Consider the following 19,714-nt stretch of genomic DNA (forward strand, 5'->3'; position numbering starts at 1 on the left):
TTAGCACATTGCCCTATGACACCAGGGATCCTTGGTTCAAATGAAACCTAGGGGGCATATGTGTTCTTTGCGAGTCTCCCTTCATCATAGCATCACTCATCCTCATTTTGGTGATTAGCCAAAAGTAGCAGAATGATGAAGTAAACTGAACTAAATCAATCATGCAAGCAAACAAATACAGAAACCTGAGTGAATTTAGGAAAGGAACTTGAAAGGAAAAACGTGCTAAGTATCATTTGAAAGTATTACTGAGCTGTTTGTGTTGTTATATTCTGTTTAGCTATTATTATTAATCGATACGTAATTTATCCTTAAATATGTTAACAGGCACTTTCTATTAGAAGTGGAGGGAAACCAAAGAAGTCCAAGAAAGAGAGCAAATCCAAAAGGAAATCACTGGAAGGTGTTCAGAAGAAGGTTAAGAAAACTGATATTCTACGTGAATGTAAGTGTACCAAAAGGTATTTGGGGCATTCCACGAAAAGTGGTCCTGCTCCATGTAAATAACAAAATGAATTAATGTGGAAATTATTATTGTTTATAATCGCATTAAGGTTTAGATGTTTGTGAATGCATATAATTTGCAAATTTTACCAATAAAAGTTTCTAGCATCTGCAGCATATTGCAATGGGTTTCGGGAGCTATACTTTTAGGTTTTGAGGTTGGTTTGATCAGTTTGGCTATCTACTTATCTTCAATAACCACAAGAATGCAAAGGAACCTAAAAATATACCTCCCAAGCTACTCTACGCAGCCACACATCTCCCACGTGCGATGTGTGGTGTTCCTAGATTAACAGCGAGTGTTCCGAAGAAGACTCGCTGGTATCTAGAGGAACTTTCAGTCTAAATTTAAACGATAGTGGAGGAACACAGGCAGAATTACACACACAGGGATGAAAATCAGATGCAGTTCGTTGAAATACCAAGTTTATTGGCCATTAGGACTAGTATCTTGAAATAGCACAGGCAAAACAAACATTTATGTATATTTTCACACACACAGAATTTAGATAAGATGACATATTCTACTTACAATTTCCTGATCTCATCCTAAGCGTGAACACTAACACGTTTTACCTGATCTGGGGCCCTTTGTTATGCACTCGCACACTTTCGAACGATGATGGCTCATTTTAGGGGGGAAAACAGAATTTACGGGCACAAATACACAAGATCCTAAGTTTCCTGGAGCCTCTCCAGACTATTGGTGGTACTGATGATGCTGGATGCTTGCTCCACCTTTACATTGAGGTGGATTCCAATCACTATGCATCGTATTGTTCAGCCTACACAGCCAGGTAGCCAAACGTGAAAAGTTCGGGGAATGAAAAGTCCGCATTTTCAGATTTTACCCCTTTTTTACATGCCCGAGTCCCTATTCCTGACTTAGATAACTTTTTTCACTGTTATCTGTCCTGTAAGCCCACACTAGGCCTTTGAGGGACTCTATATCACTATTACGGTAGTCCCCCATGATATCCCGGCCATTGTGCTCACTCGCGTCACTTTAACATAGCACGTTTCTTGGTCACGACCTTCTCCAGTCAAAAGCTGGTACAGAATAGAGTCCAAGATGGCTTCCTACACATAATAAAGGAAGTTTGCCATCTGGACTTGACGTCATGGCCTGGGATGGTTCCTATTGGCTGACTCAAGTTATGGGTAGCTTGTATCAAGCAGTTCCTAGTCTGGCCACCAGGGTGTCAGACTAGGATGGGGTTTTTCAGCTCTCGATTGTTTTTATTCCAAAAAACATAGATTTTTGTGGTTTCTTAAGCACAGTTATGCTAACTGGGGTAAATAAATGGTATGTTCAGGAAAAGGGGGTTATTCTGAACCTAGACAAATGTTCTCTTGAAAATACGTAAGTAAATAAAAATTTTGTCTGATAAACAAATTGTAGCACATGGTGTTTATGTATGCAAAATGGCTTTGGCATGTTGATAATAACTTATTTTGTTATGGATTGCATCATTAACTTGATTTTAGGCTGTTTACTAGGGTTTTCAGGCATTAATATTAATTTCCGCTAATAATGATACTAAACAGAATGGCTTCCCATGTCAGTTTGGCATGGTAGCACTGAGCCTTGCACTTGAATGGAGTAGTGTAGTGTTTTGCTTGTATTTGGGAATGTATGGCCAATTCTTGATTCAGACAAATGAATTCAAAATTTGCTTCAATTTTAAAGCGTTGCACACATAATGCACTTCTGTTAATGATGTTTATGCATTCAGTCTATGCCATCATACTTAGTATTTTTTCATTTGTTTAGCAGACAACCCAAAGTACTTCATAATTCTATGAAACGAGTTCATTATGAATATTTTAATCCAATCTCATGTCTAGAACCTTAAATTTTGTGTGTAAAATGTTGCACATATAATGGTGGAATGGCCCGTTTGGTGTTTGTTCATTGCATGTAGATGTAATACAGAGTTAAATGTTACCAATTACAAGTTTCTTAAAATTGAAATAATACACTTTATGGGACATTTTTTAATGTTCTTTGCTTCATTGGGACCAGAAAGGCAAAAATGTATAAACAGGTAACTGTAAAATTTGCAATTGTAAAATCCAAGTTCCACTTTATCCACTTAAAACTGTCGATGCAAAACATGTTAGTCCTATTGAAGCAAAATTTAACTAGAAAAGTATATTTTCCATCTTAGGCAATGTAGATCTTGAAATCCATGTACTATTTTTCATAACATATAAATCTGAAACTAAACATGTTTGCTCCTGAGTCACGTAATTTTTGGAAGACTTTGACTAGCATCTTCACATGTTAGAGTAAATGCAGAGGATATTATCCACTTGCATACATAAACTGCATTTGCTGAATTTCTTGAATTGTGGGAATTATGTAAGAATTACTGGTACCAGGAATTACATGTGAATTGTTATTGCTGCACCTGGTGCAGAATTGAGACTTTCATAAAGGTTAGGGATGGGACCGATTAATCGGTACTATATCGGTATCTGCCGATATAGGCATATCGGTGTATCGGTTTATCGGTAAAATTACCGATTATTTTACCGATCTGATATATCGATAAATATCTGATAGTTTAGTGCAAAATTATGCCATTTTTGTTGTAATTTTTATGGATAATCTCCATGCCCTACTTTTTTAAAAAGTAAATGTCTAAATATGCGATTTATCTTGCACTGCAGTCACTTTGAAACACATTTTTAAGGAGGTCAATGAACTTTTCAGGTTCTTCCAGGACCATTTCTAATTTTATATCGGATCGGTAGAATATCGGTTATCGGTATCGGTAAATTTTATATCGGTACTTTATCGGTATCGGCCAAAATTTCATATCGTCCCATCCCTAATAAAGGTTCTGATGTTATAGCAGTTGTGCTTTTATTTTTAAAAAGAGAAAAGAATATATTACAATGAGTAATCTGTATATTTTTTTTTATCTGTCTTGACTTGTGAAATCCTATGTTCCTGAAAACTCATAATATATCCATGAGTGCATATTTAGAGATTTTCTGAATTATTTGCTTAAAGGAAAGATTTAAAGAGAATTAGTTTTTTAGTAACAATCATGTACAAGTCATAATTTGCAAAAATGTATGGCCATATTTAATACAGAAAGTACTTTTGCCATTTGTAATGGACAAAATGAAACAACTAACAGTTGAACTTTCCCTGACATTCACTAGCGTTATTTTTTTTAGGAACATAAATTATCATTATGGTTAAGCTGATACCAATGTATTGTACCAGTGGTATCAGTATTGGAAAGTATCAGTTCAAATTTAATCACCAGTACTTGCTGATTCTTTTCCAGATTCTGTGTTTCTCAGAATCCACAAAAATTATGTGCTGCACTTTCGTGGAATCTAAATATCTTAGAGCCACCTCCGTGATGGAGTGGTTAGCACAGAGCACTACAATGCCAGGTGTCCCAGGTTCAAATCCCAGCCTGGGCATGGGTGTCCTTTGTGAGTGAGCCTTTATCAATTTCATCAGATCGTCACTCATTCTCATCTCTGCAATTAGTCAAAAGTGGCAGGAAAACAAAGTAAAATAATCCAAATTAATCAATCTAAATATCCTGGAAATTACGCAAAGCGCATAATTTTTAATTCTATTTTTTTATCAACATTGGAGAGAAATGGATTTTGTGATTAAATTATTATCTCATGTAAAATTAATATTTTAAAGCACAAAACCCTGGTTGCTTGATATGATATAGTTTCAATAGAAAATTTATGTGATAAAATTTATAAATATCAGAACTACTTTAGATTGTTTCAATTTCAAAGTATCAGCATCTGTATCGGTGGGAATCTGTAACTGTATTGTTGTTGGTGTCAGGTCAAAATATCGGCCTAGCCCTATTCATTATATGCATACTTTGTATTATACACAAGGAACTTTATGTAAATGTTCACGTAAAATGTTAATACAATTAATTTTTGTGATAAAAATTTAGATTCCTTTTCCTTCAATTTCACCTTGAACACTTGGAATTAGTCACGAATTTTATCTTAGAGAGTAACCACCATGATTTGACAGTAATTCCTCTTTGTCAGATGAGAAACATTGTTTGCCTTAACACAAAATCTTTTTTTTATTTTAAGGCATGACTAAAATAAAAACAAGATGGATTCTTGAACCTGATGGTATGCTGGATGTGAAATTTGCATTTTATCCTACCCAATGTGAAGATTACGTACAGGCATTCAATGTTGAAGTAGTTGGAGGCTTTGCAGAATATGTGTTGGAGTGTAAGGGAAAGTGTGACATACCAAGAATAGATACAACACCATCTGTGATGTTTAGCCAAGTAAGTACATTTTTTTTTTGTTTAAATCAATCCACTTTCTAGTATGAAAGGTATCTTTCATGAAGTGACATCAACATTTCAGTGATTGCTATCTCACAAGGAAGGGAACCCAAGTGATGTCGCTCAATTCTGATTTTTATGTCATGTATTGGAGAGATAATATCTAAATATATTTGGTATGGTCAATGTTGTACGGACTTACCTTTTTATACTGTTCGGCATACTCCCCTGCGTTGTTGAGGCAGGCATCCCACCACTTCACCAGACTTTTGATGCCCCTGTCCCAGATATCCTGTGGCTGCTGTGAGCACCAATGGAAGACCGCCTCCTGCAGTTGTGCATGCGAGTCAAAGGGGATTCCACGTAAGGTGCCTTTCAGTGGGCTAAACACATGAAAGTCACACAGGGATAGGTCAGGGCTGTAGGGGGGATGATCTAAGCATTCCCAACCCATTTGTGTGATCATGTCCTTAGTGTGTCCAGCAACATGGGGGTGTGCATTGTCTTGCAGTAGTGACACCTTATGACAAGAAGCTGCGCCACTTGTGCCTGATTGCAGGTCTCGCCTCATTTCGCAAGATGTCAGAGTACAGAGCAGCGTTCATTTTCTCACCCTGCCAGAGGAAGCGACCGAGAAATGAACCACTATGATAAAAGAAAAACACGAACATCACCTTGTGAACAAAGTTGACTTGTCTGCTTTTCTTGGGTCATGGGGTCGAGGGGTGTTTCCACACCTTGCTGTTGCGTTTACTCTTTGGCGTATACCGGTTGAGCAAGATCTCGTCCATTGTCACAATGAGCTCCAGGAAACCTTCACCCTCTTGTTGAGTACCGCAGGAGATGCGTGAGACTCTTCCCCATCTGTGTAGCCTTTTGCTCTTCTGTGAGCATCTTTGGTGCCCAGGCTGCACACATCTTCTGGTATTGAAGGTGTTCATGAACAATAGTGTATGCCGGACCATGACTAATGCCGAGTTTGGTTGCAATCTTGTTCAGACTAATCCCCCGACACTCCCGTATGAGATCATCAACGGCAGAAAAGGACTCATCCGTAATGGCACATTTAGGGTGCCCACTAGGTGCCACATCAGACAATGTTGTGTGTCCTGCTCGAAACCAACCCGCCCACTGATACACTTGTGTTTGGGACATGCACTCACCACCATACACAGTAGTCATACACTTGTAAATGTTCCCTGGTGTGTTGCCTTCTGCCATCAAAAACTGTATCACGGATCGCTGAACCTCCTTTGTGGCACCTGACACTGTAAACACCATGACTCACCTCACTGAATGACTGACTGGCCCTTTGGAGGCAAATTGCACATACAGAACCTACCTTCCCTGCCAGTGCTGCCACCTAGTGACACGGTCTGGAACTCATCTTGCAGACATGTGGCGTACCCCAGCCTGGCTTACATATCCCGTAAGTTTCATCGCTCTGTCACTTTATTTCGCTTTTTCATGGCATTAATCCGGTTATTTATTGACTGTACCAAATACATACCACAAAATTTGTATCTACTATAGTTCAAAATATACTGCTGGACAAAAAAAACCAGACACCTTAATATTTGACATCTGAATTGCAATTACTTATGAATTACGCTCTCAGTTAAGTATTGAACAACTGAACATTCATTATTGAACATTTTCCATAGTTTTTCCGTTTATTATATATCTATTTATTTATTTATTTAGTCGTATTTACTTATTTGGAACACCTAGTAGGCTCAAAATCAATTTCATGCAATTTTGTTTTAATTTATTGATTTTCAATTCCTGTTGATGTTATTTTGTTTAATGTCTAGAGAACCATGCATTTTGGTTAATAGTAACCATAGTAACAGATATTATTGACATTGTCATTGCTGGTATTTTTCTTGCAAGTGTATTGTAAGTTTGCTAGCTTGAAAAAGACGTGAAGAGGTAGTAAATGCAGTAGCTCTTCACGATGATGGTCGTAGTGTACACTATATTGCTAGGGTGCTAAATAGCACGAAGTACTATCCATGAAGCTCTCAGACGGTATGATGCAACTGGTTCCTATGGTAGAAGACCGGGTTCTGGTCAGAAACGATGCACAACAGCACGGGAAGATCGTTTAATGCGTATCATAGTCTTAAGAGACCGTCGTACGACTTCAAATATTGTGGCACGGCTTTTGAGAAATGTTCATAGAGCTGTGGTTTCTTCATGAACAGTTCGTAGAAGACTGAATGAAAGTGGTTCAACATCTCGGAGGCCGGCTTAAGGTCCCAGGTTTAGCACGTCACCGGAAGCGAAGACTGGAATTTGCTACAAAACACTTACATTGTAATGTGGAGCAGTGGGAAAAGGTTTTATTCTCCGATGAGTCAAAATTCAACCTACGTTCATCACACAGGCGTGAACATGTGTATAGAAGACCTAATGAGCGTTATGCACAATGTTGTTTCGTTGAAATATCACCCTTTGGAGGCGGTGGTGTCATGGTCTGGGGAGGTATCTCTTTACAAGGACGTACAGAGTTGGTTCTTGTAGAGAATGGGGCAATTGCAGCTTGCAGGTATATTACAGAATATGTGGCAGATCATGTAGTATCATATGCACCATTCATAGGCCCGGATTTGTTTTTATGCATGACAATGCACGTCCTCACATTGCGAATATTGTCATGGAGTACTTGGACGAAGTTGCGATTAGATTGGCCACCACAAAGTCAGGACCTAAATCCGATAGAGCACGTCTGGGATCAACTGAAACTACATATCAGAAACCCCACAATAGTTCTAGAAACTATTGAAGAGATAGACTTGCTATTCAAGAAGAATGGGAGCAATTGGACCAAGAAGTGATTGCCAACCTTATTCGAAGTATGCCACGGCGGTTACAAGCTGTAATTGATGCCAGGGGAGGTAACACCCACTACTAGACATCTTATATACCCCACCAGTACCAGTTAACAATATTTAAAAAAATATTGGTAAGATCTCTTTTTTTTTTTGGTAGTTTTCTGTAACTTTCGTTTTTGTTCTAATTTATCTCATTAACAATAAGTTTTAATTTGCCTTCTGTTAAATATATTCAGGTTTTCTTATTTCCAATAATTTCTGCAACCTTTAGTTAGCCTTCGAATCAGAATTTATGCGTTATCACAAAAAATGCAACTGTCCGGTTTTTTTTGTCCAGCAGTATATATCTGCCTATATATTAATCAAGCCATCACCTGAATGTTTTAGACAGACATGAAAATAGCTCCAGATTTTGTATGCACAACCAAGTATTCTTCAGGAAATTTTATTCTGTCCTGTTTTTTTGGTGATGGAGAATGCGGAAAAGTACTGCTTTTTTGACTCTCAACGAATTATGGGCTTTGTTCTGGAAGTGACTCTTTACTGACTTGTAACACTGAATCATCGGTGAAATCACTATCAATTTCCTCAACATCAGTGCTTACTTTGCCTGTCGTAAGTGTGTCAAACTCTTCAACAACCTCTTCAAACAGCTGCCTGTTAATCTGTTCAAAAACTACAAGTTCTTCCCTCATTGGATTTTCCAACAAAATGCCAAAGTATTCCACTTATAACTTAACTACCACTCCTAAACTCTTTCAGTGTATATAATGCACATAACAGTTTGCACCTCCATCTAATATGAAACTAATAAATAGTTCTGTATCTCATCTTCTGTTTACCCTGATATCTATGCTCTATCTGCATGCGCATCACTTCCCTCTTCTTCCACCACCTATAGTACATACTATGGGGCAAATTGGACCACACATCTTTTCTTGTGTTCTACAACACAACTAAACTAGTCTTGTTCGAATACCAGTGGCAACCACATGGACCTACCAAGCATGAAAAATGAGTTCACATTATTTTTCATTTTTTGAAGCAAATTTTAACCAATATCTACAGTATCAGTACAATAAGGTATTGATTTGAAATTCATGTTTTTCTAGAATATCATTTGGGTTGCAGAAAATTCCGAGAGACACAGTTGAAGGACTCAAATATCCTGATAGTATCCTGTAGATGAACAGTTTTGAGTAATTCTGCACCAATGTTGCATGCCAGTAGTGGATTTTTAATTAATTAAATTAATCGATTAAATGTCTGTTATTTTAATATTCTAATTAGGAATGGGACAGTTCATCTGTACTTTATTGGTATTTGGCTGATGTAAGCATATTGATGTACTGGTTTATTGGTAACTTACCAAATTTTTTTCCAGTGTGATATGGTTATAAGTAGCTTGTAATTGTGTGCAAAATTCTGCCATTGTTATTTTTATGAATATGAACATAATTCACATGCCCTATTTTTGTAAGTAAATGTGTAGGCCCTCCCTGATGGCATAGTGGTAATGTTGCCTTGTAATCAAAGGGTCCCCAGTTCGATAATATTGGAGGCACGTAGTGGTTTGGTTCCCACTTTTAACTGTAGGTTGAACCTCGATTAGCCATCCTGTGCATAATGCAAACTGAAAAACAAATTCAAATGTAAGTAAATGTCTTAATGTGCAGTTCCTTTTTCAAAGACAAAAATGATTAAGGAGGTTGATAATGTTCTTCATGGAACATTTGGAATTTTATATTGGATTAGAATATTTAGAATTTCAAAATAATGACAATGTATGAATTTTAATTCAATAGTCATTAATAGCAGGGATGAGGTGTTACCAATTCAACAGATACAACTACTAATACAATATGTAAACATTTCAGCTATGTTAATTTGTTTATATTTGTTCAGAATAGTTAGAAATTTAGAATATGAAATTATCAAACGTACCAGATTAGTTTATCATAATTTGGTTTATAATGTTCAAAATGTTTGTTGATACATGATAATCATAATATAATTAAGCCTTGTTTCCATGATAAACTAAACTAGTTAGTTTAGTTCTTCGTTCGAGGAAGACCCTGATACAGGGTTGAAACATTACCTGTTAAGTGTTTTTTATCTTAATAAACTGCCTTGGTCAGCAACTTAGTGTTTTTAATGATAATCATATTTAAATTTAAGTGTTCTATCCTACATTTATATCATTACCTAAGTTTTAACTTAGTTTCGAATTTGTTTCACAGGTAGGAGATAAAAAACCACTTGATGATGTTTTCACACTAACTTATTTTTGTGATTCAAATACTTTTGATTTTGGTCCTGTATTGCTGCCCAAAGCAAAGGATAAAAGGTATGCTTATTGTCAATATTGTGCTCATGCTTTCTCTATCCAAGTTTAAAACTGGTCGTAGTATTTTTTATTAATTTTATATTGTGAAAGATGATTAGATGCTGTAGGCCAAAGAGCAAACACAATGTAGTTTTGGGACTTGAAGGAAGAACCTTTTATATCAAGATTCTGAACTACCAGTCTCGGAAAAACAAAATGATACTACACAAATTAATACCTAGGTATTTAACTCAGTTACAAGACAACACATTTGAAAATGTTAGAACATTTTCTTTATAATAATAAAGAAAAATAAAAATTAAATCACATTTCTATATCTACAATACATTATACATTTATGACAGTAGAAAACTTCTTACGTCACGTACCGGCAACATATTTGTTGAAAACAATAAAAAACACACAAACAGCATGATAAAAATCACTTTAGGAGTTCTTCCAAGCTTTCGATTCCATCTCACAATCATTATCAGGGCTGGTCGAGAGGCGACGGAAGGGACACGGTAGAAGTTCCGCTGGCGTTACTTGCTCAGCGAACTCCTAAAGTGTTTTTTATCGTGCTGTTTGTGTTTTTTATTGTTTTTAACATTATACATTGTTGAGGATACTGTGGCTAAAGAACTTAAAATGCAATGCTGCATTAGGACCAGCAAAGTGTTAAATGTGTAATACAGGACATTTTGAAATCCGGAAATGTTAAACCGGAGTTTCACTTTATGTGTTAATTATTCATAATTGTAAAGGAAGCAAATTATAGAAAATAGATTTTATTTACAATGTAGTGCTTATAGTTTTGCAATGCCGATTCTTTATGTGATACTTTATTTTCTATACTCTATTTCACTGCTTTTTTTACCCAGGTCACAAGAATCAAGAACAGCTACGTTTTGGTTCAAAAATATTTCATGCTTTGAAACAGAAATATCTCTATTCCTTTTAGGAGAGAAAGTATCAGATACCTTCAGCTACGAGACTACGGTCATGACAGTTCAGGTATGGATATATGGTATGAGGTATCTCTTAGAGATACATGTGAATAAGTGTATGTGTGCGAGAGAGGGAGACAGGCAGTACAAGGGCTGACTATACTGTACTGTGCAGGGCACTTATTTTGACTTTTACATAGGGACTACTGTCAGAAATTACTCGTTGATATCTAACCACTGATTTCAGTCAATTCTTTTCGGGAGTAATGTATTGTATGGGGTCTGCAAAATTTTCATTGATTTGGCACAAATATTGTGTGGAAAAATAGATTTGGTGATTAAATGTCAGCTATTGTACTTTAATATTCTATTATCGATATATGACAATTGTAAACGTTTTCAAATAAAATTGGTTGATTGATATTATGTATTTCCAATGAATACTTACGTATAAAAACTGGTAAATTTGGTGACTACATTGATATGCCTAATATTAAGTACTGCTTTATTTTCAGCCTGACTGTATTGGAGAGCTTGAAGTATCTGCTAATGTACATGCATATGGATATTATACAGACACTCTTGTTTGCAGTATCAAAAATAATCCTGAAGTTATTCTTATTAAGGTAAAACTTAAGCATTAATATTGTCAGAACTGTGTGATTAAAATGTGTATCTCAGAATAGGCATTACATTTTAATAAATAGATGTGTTCACTAGAAATATTCATCTTGAAGTACTACTACAAGCAAAGTATAGTGGAAGATATGTCATTGAAATCACTGAAATACTCTAATATTAATATTTGCAAGAAGGAAAGAAGACTCCTTGAGGAATATTCTAACAGACCTGAAAATGTTAAAAGTCTAGGGAAATAGACCTACGAGTAAAAAAAAAAAAACAGTAGTAAACTATATTAAAATATAAAACTTAAAATGTCAGGAAATGTTGACCATGGTTACTGATCTTTTGCAGATCGTAAATGGTAAGCTGTACACAATTACAGATTAAAGTGATGGGCAAAATCTTGAACTGATTGACTTTAACCTTCACCTGGAAGACAATAAGATTGAGAATATTGTGTCCACCCATCCTTCACTTTTGTGTGTTACAAGGAGTAGAGAATGAGAACATTGTCTTAACTGTCTTCTTGGTTTGGGAAATGATTCTATTTTTAGTCAGTAGTATCAGCTAATACCTGGATTGAGACTGGCACATTTCAAATGGTTGCCATAATACACTAAACAGAGATAGTGCACATTATGCATTGAATGAATAAGGAAAGCTGTGAGATTTTTCTCCCAAATGCATGATGGTAATGTTGCAGTCATGCAAATCAAAATAACATCTGTTCAAGAGAGAGCACTAGCTGTGTGGTGTTATTCCAAGGTGAATTCCATAATGCAAGCGCAGTATAACGTTTGTCATGTGTCTGGTAACAACACTCCATCATGTAAGACCATAAGGGCATGGAAGAAATAATTTATTTACACTAGAAGTGTGTTCAAAGCTCATAAAGGATGCAAACTTAATATGCACTAACAATATTGACCCACCGTTTTTTTTCAAGATGCTGAAGATCATAGGAAATAAGTATCTTTATATGCTTCATTAATTTGCAATACCACTCTTGGCTCATTTGCTACCAAATATGCTTTATATGCTCATTCATATTATAGTTGTCAAATGAGGCATTACCTGAACACACAGTTCCCTGGTTGTTGGGTCACATCTGGCTGGCCGATTCCGTGCCCCTGCCTTAATCCTCAAACATTATGCCTGTAGATTTGTTCTCAGGGTATGTCAAGGACAGGGTTTATGCTGGCATCAAATCCGCGACCTCCAAGGACTTCAGCTGCACGTATGGCCCAGATGTTGTAGAAAAGATGAAGAAAGTTGATTGATTACTGACTAGATATACTCTGTGCAACAAAAGGAGCACACGTGGAGCTGTACTGATTTTACAGATTTTTTGTACAGCTGTACTGTACAATTTTTTATCAATAAACTTGGTGAGTTTATCTTCAAGAAGTACAGAGACAGCTTGATAGTTGGAATGAGGAAATTAGAAGAGCAGGAATGAAATTCAGTGCAGCAAAGAGTGAGGTGTGCTAATAACAACAAGAAACAGCCAGAAATGAACCAAGAATAAAGATAAACACCGAAAAGTTGAGGGTAGTAGAGAGCTTCAAGTACAGTCAACTCTCGATTCTACGACCCCGGGTATAACGACCCTTTCGAAGTAACGACCCTTTTCCCGGGAACCGTGAAAAATTTAGAAAAAATTAGAAAAATTTGGAAAAAAAAAGTTGAAAAATTGAAGGAAATCGGCCGAAAAATGCGTTGTTTTTTCCTCCACTCATTCCCTTTACGAGCGGTCTACCGATCACAATTAGGTCTGAACTAAAAATAGACACCACCACACCATGCTTGAGTGATATCCAATAGCACTTGACCTCTGCCCTCCCCTCCCTCAAGCGCACCAATGTTACACCGCACCCGACGGCCGTTACCCAACGTGCCAGGCTTGCTCTTGGATACGCGAGAAAAGAAAATCGAATGTGCTTGGATGTTACTTTAAATCGACTTGACTCGAGAGCTGCTTAAAACTCGCGGAGGAGGGGGGGGGGGGGTGGAGCAGCCTGAAATGACTGCTGGACTTGCAGACTTTGCCAATGTGTATGGCAGGTCAAGCTCTTTCATCGATAAATACACCACCTTGAGAGATAAGATCGCAGGAATGTTCGAAAATACAGATGCTTGGCGCCTGGAAGTCTGGCCCATCTGTCCAGCTCTGACCTAGAGTTCAGCAGGTTCCCGTGAGTGAGCAACTCTCGGCCTTGTAGACGACAACTTCCGGTAACAGCTTTAATTCAAAAAGTGTTCTTTGTTCCCTGCAACATTTCATAAAAAAGCGAAACTTTTAGATAATCAAAACCACATTGGTGAACTAAAGATCGTCAAGCCGCTTAATGCGTTGTCATCCAGGTTTCCATAAAAGTTTACTTCGATCTTACGTGCATCATAATCCCACTTCATACGTTTTCCTAATTGTGTCGATGTCGTAATATCTGCCAAAAAAGTGTTCCGTTGGCTGACTGACTTCTCCCACTTTTCCTGTCAGCAAACGGCGGGGGGGGGGGGGGGGATGCAGATTGTTTCAGTCCCGATTTTCTTGCTGATGCGGGCTGATTACAGGCGAGGGTGGAAAATCACCCACCCCTCTTCCTTTCCTTTGACGTCTAAAATGGGGCAACCAGTTCTGGATATATTCTTGAAACGAACAAAAACCATAGAACAAGTAATAAAAAAACGTGACCCAACTCCCTTTCCCCAGCTCATTCTCCGCCACTGGTGTGCACGGCAATGTTGATAATTGCAGAATTTTTTTTTGTTGTTTTTTTTAATGCTGTTGTCTGCATAGGAAATATTGCCCCTATTATTGTCTGTTTCATGGTAAAACGTAAAGCAAGGGTCATTTCTTTCTTCCTTACACTGCTGTTAAAAGTTCCGTCTTTGACAGTTGCGTTATCTTTAAAATGCTGGGATTATTCTCTTCCGCCACCTGTTGCTCGAACTTCCAGCCGGTCTCCTTGTTTTTACGATGCAGCTGGCGCCAGTGTTTTGTCTAGCATCTGCAAAGCTGTCCCTTGCCGATAACAGCGATGACTCATCCAGCGTGAAGGAAAAGGTTATTGTTTTGAATCTCGCAAAGCTGTTTTGATTTGACGATAACGAAATTCGATCTCCAGAAAGGAAAACAAGAGTTAAAATAACTTCATGTTCTGCGCCTTCTGATAAGCAAATCTTTAATTTAATTTGCATCCGCTTTTTTTCAGAACCACTCATGTGGAGGGGGAAAAAAAGAGTTCAATGTAGGAATGGTCGCTGAGACCGATTAAAAAGACATTATTCAAGGGGAAAACGTTTGGAGGGGTGGGTGTTTGACATCGAGAATACTCCTAAATCCAACATTCAATCGTCGATTAACATGAGAGTAAATAACGATCTACCATTTTGATATGTGAAAATGCGCAATTTCATAAAGCTTGTTTTCAGTTCATTTTATGCTAATGGGCTAATCGGGACTAAATATACAGTTTAAAGTGAAATTCAATTCCAAACCCGAATGATTATCGACTGCCACGCTGTTTAATGACGTGTCCTAGAATACGCATTGGGTGAAAACAGATCGCAAGTTGCCGCGTTTCCTTTTTCACGCTGGATTACAATGCAAGTCAAGGAAGGAGTTTGGACTGCTCCCTTGAATGGGGAAGGAGGGTGAATGAAGTTGGTTGAAGCAAAGAAAAGTGACTTTTTTTACGATGTATTTTACACAGCCGAATCAGAACGAAAATTACAGCCCTGCCTTTATTTTTTTTTGTCTGGTACCTAGAGACAACCTGTGTTGTTTCTCCCGAGAGATCTAATCTTACCAGTTAATCTTGTAACAGACAATGCTCCAGTGAACCTGTATAAAATCCAACATTCATTCTGCCCGATTATCTCCCGACTTTTACTGGCACCAGTCTGACTGGTGTCAAGATTCTTCGAGTTTCGCTTGCAATAAGGGAGAGATTGTTTTCCTTTCCATTGGTCTCAGTGCAAACTGGTTTCTCAGGAACTAGAATTGTAAGAATTTACTGGAAAAGCAACAATTGAAACAAAGTAACATTATTATAAATTCTAGTTTGTGAAAACTTTTTCATGTTCTATTTTCCTTCTCACAACACGCATCCTGTGCATAACAGGTTGTATAACTACCAGGATAAATGGTGTTACCATCTCCTAGGCATCTTTCTGTCCGTTTCAGCTCCCTTTAAGCTGAAAATTGGTGCAAATTCCAATAACGACCCCTTCGAAATAACGGCCCTTTTCCCGGGAACTGTGAAAGGTCGTTGAATCGAGAGTTGACTGTATCTAGGAAGCATAATTGAGAGAAGTAAAAGAATAGATGAGGAGGTAAACAGATGAGGACAAATGGGTGGTGGACTATATCAAAGCGTTCGAAGATTAATATGATTGATTGATTGATTGATTTGTTGTTTTAAGTCCACTTTATGCACAATAAGGCTAATCGGGACTGGACCTACAGTTTAAAGTGGGATCCGAACCACTTGTGCCTCCACCGGGTATCGAACCCGGGACCCCTTGATTACAAGGCGATGACGCTACCACTGCGCCATCGGGAGGCCCTGAAGATTAATATGGAACAGGGATGTACCTATGAAATGAAAGAAGGCAATATATAACACATATTATGTACCAATAATTATGTATGCAGCAGAGACTTGGACAGAGAGAGAGAGACATTACAAAGATGCAGGCAGTGGAGATGAAATTTTTAAGGAGTATATTGGGGAAGACTAGAAGCGATAGAATAAGGAACTAGGAGATTCGACAGACAGGGGGGTGGGGTGAAGCTGCAGGACAGAATAGATCAGGCACAGATGAGATGTGTTGGACACGTGAAGAAGATGGATGCAGAAAGGCTGCCAGTAAGAGCATACAATGCACAAGGCCAAAGGGGAGACCAAGATGTCGGTGGAAAGAGCAGATAGTGGAGAGTGTTGGGAGAAGAGGTCAAGATTGGAACTCTGTGGAGAGAGAGGAGTGGTGGAAGACCAGAAGAAAATGGCTTGACTTCTGTGGCAACCTAGCCAGAGGCAGGAAACGGCAAAGGATGATGATGATGATGATGAGTTTATCTTCAAATTGCAAATCTTAGTTTCAGTATATGCCTTTATTTACTATCCATTCAAAATGTGTCCGTCTCAATTAGGATACTCTGTATATCAGCAGTATTGACTTCAGAAAGTAACAGTTCTAATATAACTGTAATTTTATTTAATAAGCTTGACTGATTTGAATAGGGTGAAATAACAAAAATTTAACCCTTGCTGCATCGGTGCATATGCTCGTTGAGTTGGTCACTCACAGTCTCATCACCAAGCATTCTGACTTCATTAGTTTAATGTCATTCTCTTTCACACTCGTCATCATAATTAGCATAATTAGTTTAAAAATAAACGTAAGAAGTGCAAATTCCAAAATATCTAACACTTGCATGCCGGTATGTTAAATCATTATTGAGTTGTCTGGAGAAACTTATTTAATGCCACTTGGAGCACAGTCTTACCACTGAAGGTTTTGGCTTAAGATCTCACTTTAGGCACAAGTTTTCCCTTGTAAGTGTCCAGTCGTCAGTTCCATTATCTTCATTTCAATTGGCCAAAACTGGCAGAAAAGCAACACAAAATTAAGATAATATTAATTTACATAAAAATGCATGGAAAAGTCAATGGATTTGTATGAATTCAATTCATTATGTCTGTTATTCTTTTGTAGCTTGCTTGCCATGCAATCAAACCAGAAGTAGAAGTAGAGCCAAAGATACTGAACTTTGATCGTTTACTGCTTCTGCGATTAGACCGTAAGAAGCTGACCATACTGAATAGAAATCCAGTTCCATATCGCTGGAAGTTACTTGGCATGCAGGAGCTTGGCCGAGACTTTTCAGTTTCAGCGTCTGCTGGTATTTTGAATCCTTTGTCATCCTGTCACATAAAAATTTTGTTCAAAGCTTCTCATGTGCAGGTTCACACAAAGAAGTCATTGCACATAGAGGTAAGATAAAGTACTTATGTTGTAGTTTTTTTTAACAAATATGAGAGTTGAAAGTCATGGCAAATATTTTTTCTTGTTAGAAATATGTTTAGGGAAATTTTTCATACATGTTATATAGTCTGTGGATTGACTCAATTTTTTTGTTCTTCGTTTCCATCTTCTCAAGTATAAATAATGGTACCACAACGTGATCATATGTCCCAGAGAACGTGGCACCCATAGTATGTAGACATGTCACTAGTTGGCAATGTGATATATGGTTATCACCCAGAGGACATGGTAATTTAAAGGTTAAACTACGGTTCAGAATAGGCTTTACTCAGTGTAAACAGTGTTTGTATGTCAAAATAGCTGTTGTTCATGGGAGAAATGTTAGATGGGCAGCAGTATTTCAGCAAGGACATGAAGCAACCAGAGACCAGCATCAGTCAGGACAGCCTGTGAGTTGAGGACACATTCAATGACTCCCACATCATTGGCAGTAGGTTGCAGAAGCTCTTGGGGACTACTTTGAAGTTTCACGGGGCAAATATGTGTGTTACTGCACTGCTAATGTATGCTTTCTGACTAATAGACACATGTAGCATAGCGCTGTTGTGTATGCATGTTTGCTCGCTTCTGTATTCTACACTTGGTACACATGATCTGCATTGTTCATACATTGCAAAGTACCATAAACTTTACCCTTCCATTTGTATATTTCAAGTTTACGTGCTGGTCCCACGTTCTTGTGAAGAAAATTTTTTCCCCACGTACATTAATAAAAACTAATCAAAATTTAACTGAAAAGCCAAGTTAGATAGAAGAATAAAAAAAACTTAAATGCAACATTCTTCCATTTAATCAAAGGTATGATAAAGCACAAAAAGTAAATTCCTATTTCCACATTTCTATACTTTTAGTTCATTAATTGTGAAAGTTCATTGCCTTCATTATGTCCAGATGCATACTGGATTAATGTACCATAACTAGTGTCACATATTTTTGGTGAATACAAGATCGAGATTTCGGTACAAAAGCTAGGCATATTTTGGGATCAAAAGCAGTACATATAATAACATTTCGGGGTTAAAATGGTGAATGAAACCCTAAATTTCATTTTAAAAACTACTTATTACACAAATTAAATATTTCCCGTCTAATAGCACATTTTTGTGGTTTTTAGAGCATTAAGTTTATTCCTGTGTAAAGGTGTCCATTTTTGCTTCTCCAATATTTATAGCAGAATTTATCAATTTTCCATGATTTGCATAACTCTCAGGATAATTCTGACTTCAGAAAGTGTCACATCGGTAAATAAACTCTAAATTTCGCATTTTAGGGTTCATTTTGTGACCTAAGATGATAGGAAAATGTACCTCACACCTTTCAAAAACATGGAAAATGAACATTGCAGTGTGTTATTTCGTATTTTGTGTTTTTGTCAAAAACAAAATATGTATGCCTCTAACCATAACTTAGTGGAAAGACACTTGAATTTTCTTCTGAAGGGTAAGAAATGTGATTGTAAATTACATCACAGTGCATAATAACATGAAATTAAAATTTCTGATAAATAAATATACTTACTCTGTCTATATACATACCAAGATTCCCAATCCTGGAAAAATCTGGAACATCAACTTAGGAGAACAATTCATGGAAAAGCAAAGGAATTTTGTGAAATTATTTTAAAACTAGGTAATGTAAGGGAAATTAGTAATGTTGAATAAACTCCATTCATTTGATTAACATGGAAAGTTGAAAACATAACACTTACCTATTAGTACACTAAATCATTGTAAATTAGTATTGATATGGAAGTTGACTAGCTACATTGTAGGTTGTATTCTTCAGGCATGATGTATATTTTGCATTTTCTTTATTACAAATAATGATGTATTTATGATTGTTTATTACAGATCTATCAGGATAGGGACTCCAAAACAGAAGATCAAAATTTAGTGCTTACAGAACAGGTGTTTGTAACTGCTGAAGCCTATGATGCTATAATGGATATTGCGTTCCCTCGTGGGCCAAGGAAGGATATAAACTTTGGCATTGTGAAAGTTTATTCCGATAACAAGCAGAGCGTTACCTTGAAGAACAGAGGCAAATATGATCTTCAGTACAAGTAAGAAACTCATTACTGATGATGATTTGCAGTAATTTTATATTAACTGTGTA

The 19,714-nt window shown here is 37.1% G+C and overlaps 1 protein-coding gene across 1 annotated transcript in view; it reads left to right on the plus strand.

The window, feature by feature from the left end:
* LOC146001338 (hydrocephalus-inducing protein homolog) overlaps positions 1-19,714 on the plus strand; it is a 230,199-nt gene that overhangs the window by 122,939 nt on the left and 87,546 nt on the right. Inside the window, exons 43-49 of the mRNA XM_083138652.1 lie at positions 328-445; positions 4,606-4,811; positions 9,889-9,995; positions 10,856-10,988; positions 11,437-11,547; positions 17,270-17,548; positions 19,450-19,661. Of these exons, the coding sequence (XP_082994778.1) occupies positions 328-445; positions 4,606-4,811; positions 9,889-9,995; positions 10,856-10,988; positions 11,437-11,547; positions 17,270-17,548; positions 19,450-19,661 (1,166 nt within the window). The remainder of the gene's footprint in view (positions 1-327; positions 446-4,605; positions 4,812-9,888; positions 9,996-10,855; positions 10,989-11,436; positions 11,548-17,269; positions 17,549-19,449; positions 19,662-19,714) is intronic.

This window comes from Lepisma saccharinum, chromosome 17, assembly GCF_977018435.1.
Source record: "Lepisma saccharinum chromosome 17, izLepSacc3.1, whole genome shotgun sequence".
In the NCBI taxonomy this organism is placed as follows: domain Eukaryota; kingdom Metazoa; phylum Arthropoda; class Insecta; order Zygentoma; family Lepismatidae; genus Lepisma; species Lepisma saccharinum.